The following is a 17,836-nucleotide window of genomic DNA, read 5'->3' on the forward strand; positions in this document are numbered from 1 at the left end:
CCTTATTTGGAAATTTTTTACAATATTTAATTAATTTCTCTCACCAAGTGGACCCAATAATATTAATTTCATATTCTCTCTCCTTTAGTTCTCTCCACTACTTTTGGGTTTTTACAATTTTTTATTCTTCCACCAACCCCACTACCTCTATATTTTATTAAAATTGTACAAAAATCACTTACTAAAAAAGGAAAGATTCTTATAATGGGACTTTAATTTTAATTTACCAAAAAAGGAATAGGGGAATCTAATTATCTAATAAAGAGACGAAAAGAATAATGTTTTCTTCCACATAATGCACATGTTAAAAAAAAGAAGGAAGTAATCATTTAGATAGGGATAAACTATCCAAAATTTGATACTCTATAATAAAAATGTGACTTACTTGTTAGTGTGTAGAGTCTTCAACACACATATTTAACTTTTTGAAGAAATATAAAAAAATTTCATATGACAACTGTTTTTAATCGTATGTATTTATTTTACAAAATACTGTTAAATCCACAAATAATACCCGATCGATATACGAGTAGTTGGTCAAAGAATCCCGAGTATAACATAGATAACATGCGATAAGACTAAAGATGGGCACGGGCCGTGCCGGCACGCGGGCGGCACGGGCCCGGCACGACTCCGGCACGGCCCGGCACGGGCACGGTGGCCGGCACGGCACGGCACGGCGGCACGCCGGCGTGCCGTGGGCCGTGCCGTGAACACCTTTTTTGGGACCGGCACGGGCACGGCCCGTGGCACGGCGGGCGGCACGGTGGCCGGCACGTGGGCCGGCACGCCGGCACGACCCGCCGGCACGGCACGTGGCACGGCCCGGCACGGCTCGGCACGGCCCGGCACGGCACGGCCCGTGCCACTAGCCGTTGGAATATGGCCGTTTATGGCCGTTTTCCAACAGCTATAAACGGCCATATTTTCCACCCCATTTCCCACCCAAATCCCCTATAAATACCTCATATTTTCCTCCAAAATTTTCACAATTCATCAACTCATCTCTTCTCTCTTATTCTCTAATTTTCTTACTCCCAAATTCTCAATTCTCAAATTTCTAAAAAACATACAATCTTCCTCTCTTTTGTGAAAAGAAAAAAAAAATTCCTACTCTCTTATAAATTTTACATTTTTACTATTATTACTTGTACTAGTCTACTACCAAAAAAAAAAAAAAAAAAAAAAAAAAAATTGTTATATTTACATTCGGGAAATTAAAAATTCGGGAAATTATAAATTTGGGAAAGCATTGAAGCGTCATTGTAAGATCTAACTTAACTTTATTTTAATTGTTATTGTTATTGTTATTGTTATTGTTACTATTATTGTTATTATTATTAATTTATTATCATTATTATTATTATTATTATTATTATTATTATTATTATTATTATTATTATTATTATTATTATTATTATTATTATTATTATTGGAACTACTTAATTATATAAAAACTACTTTCTATTTTAATTGTGGGTTATTTGGATTGTTGAAATCTGTCTAAGGCGGGATTTGGGCTCTGGACAACGTCGCTCCTAACCTCTCCTACCTGGGATCTCATTGATCCAAGTAATCTACTATTATTATAATTATTTTTGAAAATTTAATTTATATAAAAACTACTTACTAATTAATTCTCATTGATCTCATTGTTGTTAATTGTTACTTTGTTATTGTTAGTTGTGTTATTATTATTAATTAATCATGGCATCAAACCCGAACGTTTCCTCCTCCTCTAGAAAAGCCAAGTCAACACGTAGGGAATCACCAAACCCAAACACTTCAATGTCTATGCCCCCCCCTAACATGCCCTTTCCCTCTCCTAACATGCCCTTTTCAAACACTTCCACCCCTTTCTTTCATCCCCAAAACACGGGAGGGCAAGAACAAATGGATGATATGGCTCCTTGGACCCAATTTCAACAAACCCAATTTCAACAATATGAATTTCCTTTTCCTCCTCCTCCTCCTTCCCAAGGTAGCCAAACACAAGCTTCCGGGTCGAGTGAACCATCCACCCATAATCCTAACATATTAGAGTGGTGTACCGAAGAGGATTTTGCTCAAACCAAAAGAAAGAGTGGATGTTGGGTACATTATCAATTAAGTAAAGATGGAAAAAAATGCAAGTGTCGGACTTGTGGTAAAATTTTCTCGGCCGATACCAAGGGAGGGACGGGACACCTTACTAGGCATACAAAAAAATGTGGTGGACCATCTAGTGATCCAACCCAACCTAAAATTTCTCAATTCCATCCACAAGGTTTCATTTACAATTACGATAGAGATAGGGATGAACTTGGGAGAATGCTTGTACATGCAGAACAACCTTTTCTTTTCGCCGAAAATGATGCCTTCAACAACTATATTAACCGAGCACTACAACCAAAACACAAAAAAATGTCCCGAAAAACCGTTCGATCTGCTGCCATGAAGACTTATCTAGAGTACAAATTGAAATTAGTAAATGAATTAGCTAATCTTCCTTGTAGAGTTTCTTTAACCGCCGATGCATGGGATGGTGGGTACGGACTTCACTATTTATGTGTTACTTGTCATTGGTTAGATAATGAGTGGATGTTACAAAAACGCATCATTCATTTCAAAATGCTTGAATACCCTCATACCGGTCTTAACATTTCACATCATTTAATGGAAGCTATTGATGCATATAGTCTTAGGGATAAAATCATGTCTATGACTTTCGATAACGCAACTTCTATGACATATAGTGCGAATTTGGTTAAACCCCAATTAACCGATTTAGTATTAGATGGAGAAGCACTTCATGTTAGATGCATTTGTCATGTTCTTAACTTGTGTGTGAAGGATGGAACACAAGCAATTGGTCCATTTTATCACAAAATAAGGAATGCTATTTGCACTATTAATAGCTCTAACATGAGATATCAAGAATGGAAAGGTTTTTGCAGGCAACAACGGATAAAAACCATAAAAATAGCACCGGATTGTCCAACTAGGTGGAACTCCACCTATGAAATGTTGAGTCGGGCAATCGAGTACAAGGTTCATTTAACACTTTTTTATAATATGAAATATCCACAAAATGCTTTACTTGAAGATGATTGGGCTAATTGTGAAAAATATATGCAGTTTTTACAATTACTATATGGTATGACACATTGTTTTTCTTCTGTATATAATCCTTGTGCTCATTCTTTTCTTAGCAATGCATGTTTACTTGCACAACTTTTTGCGGAACACCGATCACAACACGTTTATCGTGGATATCTTCCATCCATGGAGGATAAATGGCGTAAATATTACACCAATATTCCTAAGATTTATATTTTTGCTTCTATTTTAGATCCTAGACAAAAATATGATGGCACCTTTTTATTAATTGATATTTATTATAGTAACATGAATTTTGAAGATGATGTTGAAACTTTTAAAAATAAGGTGACGGATGAGTTTTTTAATTTATATAATGTTTATGAAAGTAAATATGGAACCGTGTCTCGATTTGCCCCTTCTCAAACATCCAAAAATGTAAGTAAACGGGCCAAAGGTTTATTTGCACAAGCTGCTAACTTGATGTCTAAGTATTCAGGTACAGAATCATCATCATCTAGGAGAACACAAAGCGATGTTTCGGAGTTGCAAATGTACTTAAGTTACGACTTCATGAAAGGCATGGACGACGAAGAGAAGTTTGGCCTCGACATCCTCGATTGGTGGAAATCACAAGCCGTGAAACATCCAATTTTGTCGGCAATGGCTCGTGATATTTTTGCTATCCAAGTCTCCTCCGTTGCTTCCGAAAGAGCTTTTAGTGCGTCGGGAAGAGTTCTAGACGATAGAAGAACAAGACTAAAACCCGAAACACTTGAAATGTGTGTTTGCTTCAAGGATTGGTTGGATGCCGAAACACGTTCTCAAGATCGTACTTATGCACAAAACGACGACGATGAAGGAACGTCGACTTCTTTTAGTTCTCATACTTCTCAATCCACTCAATTGGCGGATGACCTTGAACCTCTAGGAGACGAAGACGAAGATGAAGACGAAGGCGAAGACGAAGACGACCAATAATAATTACATGATTACATATTTACATTATACAATATTGTATTCTTTTTGTATTATCGAACTTCGTATTCCGTATAATAAATGAAGTTATTCAATATTCATACACTATTGTACGATTTTTAATTATCATTACTTATTTTGTAATTTTGTATTATTGAATTATCGTACATTCGTACCGGCTACCGTCATATAATAAAATAAGTTATTCTTCAATTTTTTATGTTTTCGGATTATCGCACTCGTATTTTTTTTTTTTATATGCATTTTTATTTTTAATTCGTTTTTTTTTAACATTTTTTTTTTAAAAAAAAAAAAAAAATATCAAGAGGCACGGTTTGGCCCGCGGCACGGCACGGCCCGTTAGGCACGTGGGCCGTGCCGTGCCGTGGGCCGGGGTGTGCCAATTGCCGGCACGGCACGGCACGGCCCGCCGTAGAACCGGCACGGCACGGCACGGCACGGTCACCACCCCGGCACGGCCAGGCACGGCCCGCGGCGGCACGGGCACGGCCCGTGCCCATGTTTAGATAAGACGTCTAAAATATGAAATTCTATCTGAAAATTTCCTTATCGTTTTAGTGTTTTACTACATTAACCGAGTGGCATTACCGATTGGTTATTTCGCATCACACTTTCATATTACTATTTTTGGAATAATGCTCCTAAAAATTTCCAAGGTAATTCAATACTTCAACTAACATACATGCATGCAATATGACATAAACTTTTTTACTTGTCACCATCGGTATGCCTAAATTTACCAAAGCATAGGTATCATTATTTGCAACAATTTACTTATCATTTTTTTTTCCTTGCTAATTGCTTATATAAACACTACTTGCAACATACGTACATACTCCCTCCGTCCCTTTTGATAGTCACTTATGCCATTTTTGGTGACTCAAAATGTTAGTCACATTTGCTTTTTTCAAGGACCATTAATATTATTTTTTTACCAAAATTCTCTCTCATTTGCATTTATGTAAATTTAACTTTTCCATGTACTTTAATTACTTTTTCTCTTTAGTTTTTTGCATACCCAATGTAAATTTACTTTTTCAATATACTTTTGCTACTTCTTATTTATGTTTATTAATTCCCGTGATTTTATAATAAAAGTGAATATCAAAAGGGGACAGAGGGAGTATATAAATATATATATTTGAAAATGCCTTCACTATTTTCTAGCTTGTTTAGTCGCTTCTCAACTTCCACCCATCAAGTTGCTTGTGAAGAAGAAGCATTAGCAAGCCAAAAGAAAACTAGTGAGTCCAAGAGCGAATCTGAGATCAAGAGATCTTCGGTGCCAATTGTGGTGCCTTATTTTCCCGTGGAAGCAAGATTATCTTGCTTATGATGATGAGTAATTTTCCGACAATTTCAAGGTGTTTAGTCGTTTAGAGATATTTTTCATGCAAATTAAATGTATATACACTATATCGTGTGTTCTTATATATAATGTGCCATCAATTTTTCATCTTTAATTATTGCAACATTATCTATCATAAAACTTATACATTTAGGCGAACGCACCCTACATAATCATAATAATATAATACTAAAACAGACACCAAGAATGACACGTGTCATTTCCTGGTGCTGTTTTTTCCCTCCAAAATCCTCTTCCCCTTTTTTTTTAACCAATGCCATTAATTACCTTTTATAAGCTATACACAAAATATTTACCAAATCATATCATATAATTGTGATTATTTTGATTCATATACTTTTTATTTCTGTAATTAATATTTTCCATTCTAGCTATGTAAATTTTAGACTACTATCTAATGTAATTTTAAATAAATATACAGTTTCCAAATGTTTAACATACAATCCTAAAGTAAAATTAAATTAACTTAGGTTAAAAAATATACATCAAAAAGTTAAAAAAAAAATATTTTTCAAGCAAAATTTATGTTAAATTTATAATAATAATAATAATAATAATAATTAAAAATTTTGGTGAATACGACGGGTAAAATATATACTTCGTATAAGATTGTAGTTACTGAAGTAGAATATATGACAAGAAAATGTTAATCTTTTATTATTTTTTTTTCCGCGGGAGATAGAAAATGAAGGAATCTACTTCTATTATATAATTAAGTGGAACAATATTAATTTATTTTTCAATTAATAAATTGAAATTATAAAAAATACTAATAACTTACCATACTATTCAAATTACATTCCTTTATTTTTGTATCCACCATTAGTAAATAAGCTCTTATTACTAATTGAATTATCTTTGTTTTATTTTCCTACAGAATAAATAATTAATAATTTGATTTATAAACCGTGCATCGCACGGGCACTATACTAGTAATATAATATGACGCTCTCCTACACGGTGAAACGTGGCGATTCTCTTAGTTATATATAGTTTTTATATTTAACAAAATATGTACTGGGCTGGGCTGGACTGTAAGAAACCTAATATGTACTGGGCTGGGCTGGGCTGTAAGAAAACCTAATATGTACTGGGCTAGGCTATAAGAAAACCTTATTATATTTAATGCCTTTTTTAACAAGATCAATATTCCTGTCAAAAAAAAAAAAAAAAAAAAGAAAGAAGGATCAATATAACTAGAAACCAATTTCTTGTCTTTGTTCAACCCATTACTAGTACCAACTGATATGTGTGCATTGTAGGCATTTGTAGCCCACTGGATTGCTGATAGTTGAACCATTACAAGCCTTATGAAGACGATAGACCATTAAAGTACTACTCAAGTAGTCAAGTCTTTGTATACATTCGTTCTCAATTCTCCTATAAACGCAACCCCATACTATTTTCACCCACTCCTTTAATCATCTCTTGTAATTTACATGCTACAACAAACATAATCACGTCGATTTTATTAGCTGGATCCATGTCAATATACAGTTTGAAATAAAATATAGTGGGCATTTGGGCAATGACTAATGAGTCTCTCCTTTTAGATTTTGGGTCTCACCTTCCGTTCCTTTTGAGTACTAACCTTTTTTCTAATAAAACTTAATACAAGTAGCTATTTTCAAAACATGGGATACAACGTCCAAAATTTGAGTTTTTGTATATTATACTTAAAATACATTATTTGTTTAGGCAAATTTGTCAAAAAAAACATTTTAGATGTACCATTTTGCGAAAAAAAAACTTTTAAAAGCTTTTTTGTAAAAGAAAACCCAAACACACCTAATTTTTGTTGAAGACAACCTGATACCTCTAATTCACCTAACTAACCACTATTTAATTCTAATTACTCTCTAATTCTCACTTAACTATTTAATAATAAAATTAGTTTATAAATAAATAAAAAAAAAACAAAAACCACCATCTCCACCACCAGCCATCCACCCACTCCTTTCCCCCTCCCTAGCAGCAGCCACCAACTAAGCCACTAGAATCGTTACCCCCATCCAAACCAACCACGAAAACCACCCCATCCACAACCTAACACCAGTTAGCCTACCATCGCCAGTCCACCACGAAAATACCCACACCCAGAAAAATCAACTCAACCACGAATTCTCGAAATACAACATTGTGTTCCAAAGAAGGTCGAGAACAATAATCAGAGTTTGCACAATTGGAAGTCGATTCAACAATCGTGGCAGACATGGCCCTTCGATCCGTTCAAGTGGTGAGCAAGTGCTTCCTCGCGAAAGAAGTCGGGGCGGGCAAGGGTCCTCCTCTTCCCGTGGAAGGAGGAGAGAGAAATTCTGAAATTAAAGTCTTCAATTGATGAATTAGGTTTTTTGTGAGATAATTTAAGGAAGTTGAGAGGGAGAAGCCATTGATAACCATGATTGAGTTAGGAGAGAGAAATATGAAATTAGGAATTTTTGGAGGAAATTGATGAAGAAGAAAGGAGGGGGTAAAGGGGAAAGGGATGTGGGTCGCCGGGCCGACAGTAGGGGTTCGGCTCAAATGGGGGAGGGGGCTGCTGTCAAGGGAGGGGGAAGGGAGAGGGAGGGGTGGCTGACTGGCTGGTGGAGAGGGTGGTGGTTTTTTTTTTATTTTTTTAAATTATAAATTAATTTAGTTATTAAGTAGTAAAATGAGAATTAGAGGTTAATTAGAAGAAATTAGAGGTTAATTAAGTGAATTAGTGGGACTAGGTTGTTTTAAACAAAAAAAATTTAATTCCGGGTTTTCTTTTACGAAAAAGCTAAGGCTTTTTTTTAGCAAAATGGTGCATCTACATGGTTTATTTTTGACAAATTTGCCTTTGTTTTATTACTCGATTGATATGATTGTGCAATCTATAACGTACATGATAATTGGGGAAAGGGTAGGGTATATTTGGTGTACAAGATTCCCTTGTACACCACCAATGAATTTTTGTCAACTCAGCCAAGATAAGAGGGAAATGATAAGAAAGATAACCCACTTCAAAATAAGATTCCCTTTCTACCAGTAAAAAGATTGATGTATAAGATTTTTTCTGTACACCAAGTGTATCTTCTTGGAAATTGACCACAAAGAAATATACTCGTAACAAAATTTCATATGATAATTATTGGACTTAGGGATGGCAATCCAGTCCGGATTCGACCCTACTCCGCCCCGATCCGAGGTAAAAAAATCCGCTCCGAGTCCGAGAAAAAAGTAATCAGAGTTCGACTCCGTTAAAATAATCCGACTCCGAGTCGGAGGAGGGTCGGAGTCGGATCCTACAAAAAATACGAGAAAAAAATCCGACTCCGACAAATGTCCGACTATGACGGATTATCCGACTCCGATTCCAATAAATAGTGGATTTTTGTGCGGGTCATGTTGGCATTTTGTAAGGTCCAAATAGCCCAATTTCTCAAAGTATATTGAATAACGAAAAAAAACTCGAAGTCGAGTTGGGTCGGATCAGAGTCGGAGGTCGAATAATGAAGTCGGAGTCGAAGTCGGAGTCTCGGAGTCAGATGCCGGAGTCGGAGTCGGATTTAACCTCCGACTTCCTGTCGAATCAAAGTCGGATTTAGCATAATCCGCTCCGAGTTCGATCCGTTGCCATCCTAGTTGGACTACTTTTATTTCAGTCGCCCCTTCTATTTCATGATTCACCAACTTTGTTTGAGGTTGAAATTTGACTTATCCATGTCAACTTCAAGAGTAATAAGACTTGGTCATCTTAACCGAGTGGAATCATATGATTGGTTATATAGCATCACACTTCTCATGTTACTATTTTTGAAATATTCATTTATTGTATCTTTTCCAAGAAATTTCTACGCAATTCAATATATCAACGTATATACATGCATCATGCCACCAACTTTTATACTTGGTCACCAAGTATTCCTAAGTTACCTTTTCACAACATCTCTATATATAAACTTGAAAATTGAAACATAGGTATCATTTGCAACAACATATCCTCCTTTTCTTACTAGTTACTTTGTTAAGATATCTCATATTAAAACACTACTTAATTGCAACAAAAATATTATTGAAAATGCCTTCATTTTCTAAGTTGTTTAGTTGCTTCCCAACTTCCACACATCAAGTTGCTTGTGAAGAAGCATCAGCAAGCCAAGCCAAAACTAGCGATGAGTCCAAGAGCAACTCCGAGATCAAGAGATCTTCAACGCCGATAGTGGTGTCTCATTTTCCGGTGGGAGCAAGATTTTCTCTCTTATGATGAGCAATTTTTTAACAATTTTGAGGCGTTTAGAGATATCATATCGTTTTGGGTAAATTAAATATGTGTAGACACCTTAACACGTGTTTTTGATATGAGGCAACATTTTTCCATCTTAATTGTTGCATCATCATGATCATAGCTTATATATTTGGGTGCATATGAAGTATAATATATGAGAGTCCCACTAGTCGCATATAGTCCCTATATGCAAAAATGCATATAGGAGGGCAAAAGTGGAAAAGCGCTGAGGTTTGACATCCAGAATGGTACTTTTTATGGTTACAGTGGTACATTTTTTGTACTGTTATGCATGTATATTGTACCATTAGATCTTAGTACTACTATTATATCTCACAATGGTATAATATTTTGATGTACCATTTACATACTTATTTGTACTATTAGCATAATATTTATACCACTACAACTTTTAATGGTACTATTTACCTATCAAATGGTACTTTATACTCCAACTACAACTTCAACTTTATTACTACATTGCCATCCTATATGCAATGTTTGCATATAGGAGCTATGCGCCAGACCTTCTCCAATATATGATTTGAAGCTCTCCTTACATGGTGATCCATGACGTTTCTTTAATTGGCTAGAGTATTAGAAGTATTACATTTTCTAGCATCAATAATTTTCTTATTGCTACGATTTTGTTAATTGTTACTCCATATACTTGTATGTAATAATATCAGGCCTTTTATAGTGGAATGAACTAATGATAAAATTGTTATGTTGTACCGTTTTGAGAGAGCGAGTTGTGTAATACTCGGTACATAAACCTGCTTACATAAATTATTTTTACAAATAAATACAAATTAAATATATATGATAATAAGCAAACGGAATACGAATTAAGAAGACAATATATCATATACATGACCTGATGTGGTTTGATATTTTCTAATATAGTCTATTTTGGTCTAATTACAATAAGAATATGTAATAAGAATATGATGAAGAGAACAAAACTTAATTTAGCTTATACACTGTATTTATTTATTACCTTAAGAAAAAAGAAAAATGGGGAATAAGGGCATCGAGGTAATGCATAGGGTCACGAAAGTCGATTTGAAAACATATAATAAGTCGTACGATGAAGAGTAATATGAACGAAATAGATGCAAGAGGATTTGCTCAGATATGCAGAGAGAAAAGAGGGAGAGAGAATAGAGGGAATATTAGGTCATTGCTCATTGATTTCCAAGGACTGAGTACAGCAGCATATATACACACTACAGGAAAAAAATAACAGCCATATTCTACAGCTAATCATTGGCTAGCAACAATACAATCAACATGGAAAATATCACAATATCAGCTGCTATGACTGAAGTGCCCTTGAGCTGTAGTTGGCCTCATTACCCCCCCTCAAGCTGAGAGGCAGGTGGAGAATAGACTCCCAGCTTGAGAAGCAGGTCATTGTGTTGCTTGACAGACAGAATTTTGGTGAAAACATCAGCCACTTGGTTATCAGTAGAAACATGTTGTGTTTCTATCTCACCAGTTTTGATCATATCCCTGACATAGTGACAGTCAATCTCGACATGTTTGGTTCTCTCATGCATCACAGGGTTTGCTGCTATTGCCAAAGCTGCCTTATTGTCACATTTGAGCACAGTAGAGTGGAGATGAGTTAAATTCAAGTCCTTGAGTAATGCCTTGATCCATGTTACTTCACAAGCTGTCAGAGCCATTGCTCTGTATTCTGCTTCAGATGATGAACGTGCCACTACTGTTTGTTTCTTGGACTTCCAGGATATTGGTGAATCACCAAGCAAAATGCAGTAACCTGTAGTGGATCTTCTAGAGACAGGACAACTAGCCCAGTCACTGTCACAGTAAGCAGTGAAAGTTGCAGATGAAGCTGAAGCAAGTAAAATCCCTTGAGAAGGTGTGCCAGCCAAGTAACGAAGAAGCCTCTTTGAAGCTTGCATATGCACAGTTGTGGGATTGTGCATAAATTGGCTTAGAAGTTGGACAGTGAATGAAATATCAGGTCTAGTCACTGTAAGATAGATCAGTTTGCCAACCAACTGCTGAAATGGAGCAGGATCTGGTAGTGTATCACCCTTTCCAGCATATAGCTTCAAATGGGTATCCATGGGAAGCCTTAAAGGCTTGACATTGAGCATACTGTATTCCTTTAATAAATCAGCAGTATATTTCTTTTGAGAGACAAAAATGCCATTTTCTGATCTATCAATCTCCAAACCAAGAAAATACCTCAAGGGTCCCAAATTCTTCATATGAAACTTGGAAGAGAGCAAGTTTTTAAGGAGATCAATCTCCTGCTGATTATTCCCAGTGAGCAGCAAATCATCTACATAGACCAACACTGCTGTGAAACTGTTGTTGCTACATTTTATGAAGAGGCTGTAGTCTGCTTTGGATTGTTTGAAACCAAAGGAAATGATGGTTTCAGAAAGCTTAGAAAACCACTGTCTGGGTGCTTGTTTTAGCCCATACAGTGATTTTTTAAGCTTGCACACCAGAGTAGGGTGTTTGCTGGGAACAGGACAGGAAGATGTAACAACAATTCTGCTGCCAAAATGAGAGTATCCAGGTGGTAAAGACATGTAAACATCCTCAAACAAATCACCATGCAAAAATGCATTGGTGACATCCATTTGAGTGGTGTGCCAGTTAAACATTGCAGCCAAAGCCAAAATAGATCTCACTGTTGTCATCTTTGCAACAGGGGCAAAGGTCTCTTTGTAGTCTATGCCATACTGTTGTCTGCATCCTAACACCACAATTCTTGCTTTATGTCTCTCTATGGTGCCATCTGATTTGAACTTTGTTTTATAGACCCACTTGCTGCCTATAATTTTCTTACCAGCAGGAAGAGATGTGACTTCCCAGGTGCCATTTTTCTCACATTGAGTGAGCTCAAGATTCATGGCATCAACCCAATTCTTGTATGAGACAGCTTGTTTGTAATGAACTGGATCAATTGTATCAGCAAGAGAAGTGAGGAAACAATGAAATTCAGGTTGAATTTCTTGAACTGTAACATTTGCAGAATGTTTATCATTTCTTTTCTTTGGTTGGATGTAATCTTTCATCCAATAAGGTTGTTTGGTGGGTCTTGAGCTTTGTTTGGGTTCAGGGAGGAGAGAGGTGTTAGGATCATGTAAGGTGTTTGGGTCATGTGAGGTGTTTGGGTCATGTGAGGTGTTTGGTGTTCTGTTTCAGGTATATTTGGATCAATGGTGTGCTGTAGCTGTTGTTCTGTAACAGTTGCATTTTGTTCATCATCAAAATGCAGAGTTTGAGATTGTGAGTAAGGAAATGGTGTGGGCAAAGGTTTCATGAGAAGATGAAGAGACTTGAGCTGGAATGGAAAAATTGTTTCATGGAAAAGAACATCTCTTGAGGTGAAAATTTTTTTGGTTGACAGATCAAGTAATCTGTAACCTTTTTGGTTGGATGGATAACCTAAGAATACACATGGCAATCCTCTAGGTTGAAATTTATCTTTTTGGATTGAGTAAGTATATGCAAATGCAAGGCACCCAAATACCCTTAAATGCTCATAAGATGGAGCTTTTCCAAAAAGCATTTCAAATGGTGTCTTGTTCTTCAACACTTCACTAGGCAGTCTGTTTATCAAATGGACAGCTGTCATTGCACACTCTCCCCAATAAGAAAGTTCCAATCCTGCTTGAAACCTTATAGCTCTTGCAATCTCAAGAATGTGCCTATGCTTCCTCTCAACTCTTGCATTTTGCTGAGGCCTGTCAACACAGGAAGTTTGATGCACTATTCCCATATCTGCAAAGAATTTTTGACTTGGACCGTCATCAAATTCCAAGGCATTGTCAGATCTCAGAAATTTGATTTTCTTGTCAAAATGTGTGTTGGCATAATTGCTGAAAGCCTTGAACTGCATTAAAGACTCTGATTTGTGCTATAAGAGATAGATCCAGGTCATTCTTGAGAAGTCATCAACCAGAGTAAAAAAATATCTATATTTTCCTCTTGTTTTCACTTTATAAGGGCCCCAAATGTCCATATGGATAAGTTCAAAGGGCTCCTTGGCATGAGATTCACTTAAGTGATATGGCAGCTTGGTGAATTTGGCAAGAGGACAGGTAACACACACTTGACTCTTATCACTGATTGTCTTCCTTACACTTTCAATATGCTGCAATTTCTTGAGTGAGGCATGCCCTAGCCTGTGATGCCATACAGCAAAGGACAAATTATCAGCTTTGGAAGGCATTGCAAAGGCTTTAGGGTTGTTGTCATCCTTTACTGTCTTGCTCATGTCACAATCTTGAGCAAAAAAATCATTCACAAGGTAGTACAGTCCATTTTTCATCTTCCCCACCCCTTTGATTTTCTTAGTTTTCAGGTCTTTGATCACACAATGAGTAGCAAAGAAATTCACTTCACAATGTGAATCTTTTATCAGTTTATTGACAGAGAGAAGGTTGTGTTTGAAATTTGGAGCACACAACACATTTTTCAGCATCAAACTATTAGGAAGCTCCACACTACCAATGTGTGAAATTACAGACTTATCACCATTTGGTAGATTGATCTTGAGATTAGAATTAACTGGCTGCACATCCACCATGTTTGCAATGTTGGATGTCATGTGGTCAGAAGCTCCAGAGTCAATTATCCACTCATTGGATATAATAGCAGCATTACAGCAGGACACCATGCCAGAGAAGTTTTCTAATTCCTCATCTGTATCACTCCCTTTCTAGTGTAATGCTGAGTTTGCTGTAGGAACATGATTCAGAAGTTGCTGAAACTGAGCTTGAGTGAGTGTTATAGTCTCGGAGCTGCTTGATCCAGCAGTATGAGCTACAACAGCAAGTTTGGGAACCTGAGTGTTCCATCTGTGATCAGAAGCCCTGGCATTTGGCTTGATATGGCTGGATTTGTGCTTGTGATGCCAGACAGGATAACCCACAACTGTCCAGCATTTTTCTGGTCCATGACCTATCCTCCCACAAGCACTACAGACAGCTATTCTTACAGCAGCACCAGGGTTGGGTGCATAAGTAGCAGAATTTCCTGGATTGTTAGAAAACCCAGAATTTCTGCCATACATGGCTGATATGTCTGTATCAGACTTGCCCAGCACCTCTCTTTGACTCTCTTCTTGCTGGAGCATTGAGCATGCAGTCTCAACAGTAGGGAGGGGAGTTAACATCAATATATGACTTCTCATAGGAGCAAAACAGTCATCTAAACCATTGAGAAACTGAAATAATCTGCTCTCTTCTTGCAGCTTAGCAATTACATTCAGCAAAGTTCTCACTTCTTGGTTAGGGTCAGTAACAGTTGGTAATATGTTCATAGCATCAAGTTCCTCCCACAGACTTGTCATACCAGTATAATAAACATTGACAGATTCATTGTTCTGTTTCATGTTATATATGTCTTTGTTTAATCTATACTTCCTAGATCCATTAGACATACTAAATCGTTTTTCAAGATGCACCCAAGTTTCTCTAGCAGTATTAATGTAAAGAACAGATTTTTTTATGGTGTCTGAAAGACTAGCATGGATCCAAGAAATTACCATGGCATTACAGGTATCCCATTGTTCTGTCTGAGCTGTTCTTGCTGCATAAGAAAATCTAAGTATGGTGCATGTCACAAATCCCAGTTTCTTTTTTGAAGAAAGAGCTATTTCCATTGATCTTCTCCAAGATCTGTAGTCAGCTGCTCCTGTAAGCTTGTCTACAGTGATGGAGTAAGATCCATCATTAGGATGTAAATACAATGGACTGGATGTATCAGCAGCCATTGTTGAAGAAAGAAAGATTCAATTTTTAGAGAAGAAAGACTGAGATAACAAGGAGCAGAAGGAAAGAAATTGTTTAACAAATGAGCAGACCAAAAAACTGAGCTGATAATTCCTGATGTTGCATCGATGGCTCTGATACCATGAAGAGTAATATGAACGAAATAGATGCAAGAGGATTTGCTCAGATATGCAGAGAGAATAGAGAGAAAAGAGGCAGAGAGAATAGAGGGAATATTAGGTCATTGCTCATTGATTTCCAAGGACTGAGTACAGCAGCATATATACACACTACAGGACAAAAATAATAGCCATATTCTACAGCTAATCATTGGCTAGCAACAATACAATCAACATGGAAAATATCACAATATCAGCTGCTATGACTGAAGTGCCCTTGAGCTGTAGTTGGCCTCATTATACGATAGGCTTGTAACTACCATTAATCCATTTTTTATACATTCTTATAACGTATTCTTATATATAGACCTATTAGTGGGCCTTTTATGGGTCCAAACCAAATTATTACTCGTGGAAACCTCTCGCATTAAGTCAATTAATTTTCCATCCAATGCACATCATACATTTATATATTTTCATTATCTTTGTACTCAATAAGGAATAGAAAGATTTGCATCCAAAAAAAATAAGGAATAGAAAGATAATTACCATATTTAATGGTCTAGATGCATGCATATTAAACTTGGTGAGCAAGGCTTTCAATTACTCATTTCTTTCTTAGTAACGCTCTAACTCATCCAATTATAAATACACCTTAAAATAAAATAATGCAAAGAATAAAAGCAATATATATGTACAATAATTTATTCTTGCTAATAAGAAATATACTCTTGAAAGTGTCTTCATTTTTTGGCTTGTTTGGTTGCTTCCCAACTTCCAAATACCAGGTTGATTGTGAAGAAGTAGCAAGCCATGCATGCTAAAACTAATGAATCAAAGAAAATCTCCGAGATCAAGATGAAGAGATCCTCGGCGCCGCCAATTGTGGTGCCTTATTTTCCGTCGAAGCAAGATTTTCTCTCTATTGATCTATGAATGATAATAAGTGTAGGGCTCCATTAGTAGAGTACTATGGTCTTATGGGTATTGTAGTGGAGAAGGATTTATGAACAATTTTGAGATTTTTATTTTTTTGTTTGGAGGAAATTACTTTTCGCACCTAATATAATAAAACTCTAAATATATATATATATATATATATATATATATATATATATATATATATATATATATATATATATATATATATATATATATATATATATATATATATATATATATATATTATATATATATATATATTATATATATATATATATATTTTAGGCAAAATTGATGGATAAAGTTTGGTTCACAAACAAGGCTTAGGAGTTTTCATACTAAAATCAATTGGCAATAGTAGGAGTTACTCTACCTTATAAAGTGGAACTACCTCTCCCTCTTTCTCTAATGTGGGACACTCACAAGTGGGCTACAATGAGTTTCAACAAATCAATCCATTCGAGTGATTGTACGTATAACGTATTGTCTATTATTTAATTTTATTTTAAATTCATATATTTGGATTGCATTTGTTGGAATCAAACATATATATTTAGGGTCTGTTCTCTTTAGCTTATTTTTAGCTCAATTCAGTTCAGTTCCTAATTTTCTTCTCTCATAAAATATATAATTCAGTTCAGTTCAGCTCACTTCAATAAATCAGATGAGGCTCTTAGTAGATTACATTTACATACATACTAATATACTTGAAGTACTTGTCCAAGGTCTCCCAAAATACACTACCGTAGTAATTAGGAAAGCTTCAATCGTAGGAACACTAAATATGTGACATAGTACACTAGTGACAGTCTAATACTTGACCTATACTACGTATTTTTTTTTTTTTATTTATTTTTTAATGTATAAAGTCAAATTCTATACCTATTCTTGTTTAGAAAAGCTTGTTAATAGGAACTTCAATCGTAGAAATTCGTGAGGTATACTTCATTCCCCGTACTTTACAATCTATATCTATACTATATATTAAAAGGCGTTTCTAATTAAGGACACACGCCACGTGTCACCCTCTATTCCACCAACAGGTTGCCACATCATCCAATTAGAAACTAACAAGATGCCACGTCATCTAATTTGAATTATGAACGGTACCCATCAATTAAAAAAAGTTTATGTCAAGAATTGAACTTGGGTCCATTGGAAAATAAATAAGAAGTTAAACCATCTTTGCTAACTAATAATTTGGCAAATTTATTCTTCTTAATCATAGTTAATGTAGACCATAAGAGTGTATTTATTTGTACTTTTACATTTGCTATTTGTAAAGTAGTTAGGAGTACTCAAAACTATATAG

At 35.8% G+C, this 17,836-nt stretch overlaps 1 protein-coding gene across 1 annotated transcript; it reads right to left on the minus strand.

The window, feature by feature from the left end:
• Positions 1–14,409: 14,409 nt before the first annotated feature.
• Positions 14,410–15,465, minus strand: LOC145578368 (uncharacterized). The gene has a single exon (XM_081635698.1). The coding sequence runs from the start codon at positions 15,463–15,465 to the stop codon at positions 14,410–14,412; it is 1,056 nt and encodes a 351-aa protein (XP_081491824.1).
• Between the last annotated feature and the right edge of the window lie 2,371 nt (positions 15,466–17,836).

This window comes from Chenopodium album, chromosome 14, assembly GCF_948465745.1.
Source record: "Chenopodium album chromosome 14, dcCheAlbu1.1, whole genome shotgun sequence".
In the NCBI taxonomy this organism is placed as follows: domain Eukaryota; kingdom Viridiplantae; phylum Streptophyta; class Magnoliopsida; order Caryophyllales; family Amaranthaceae; genus Chenopodium; species Chenopodium album.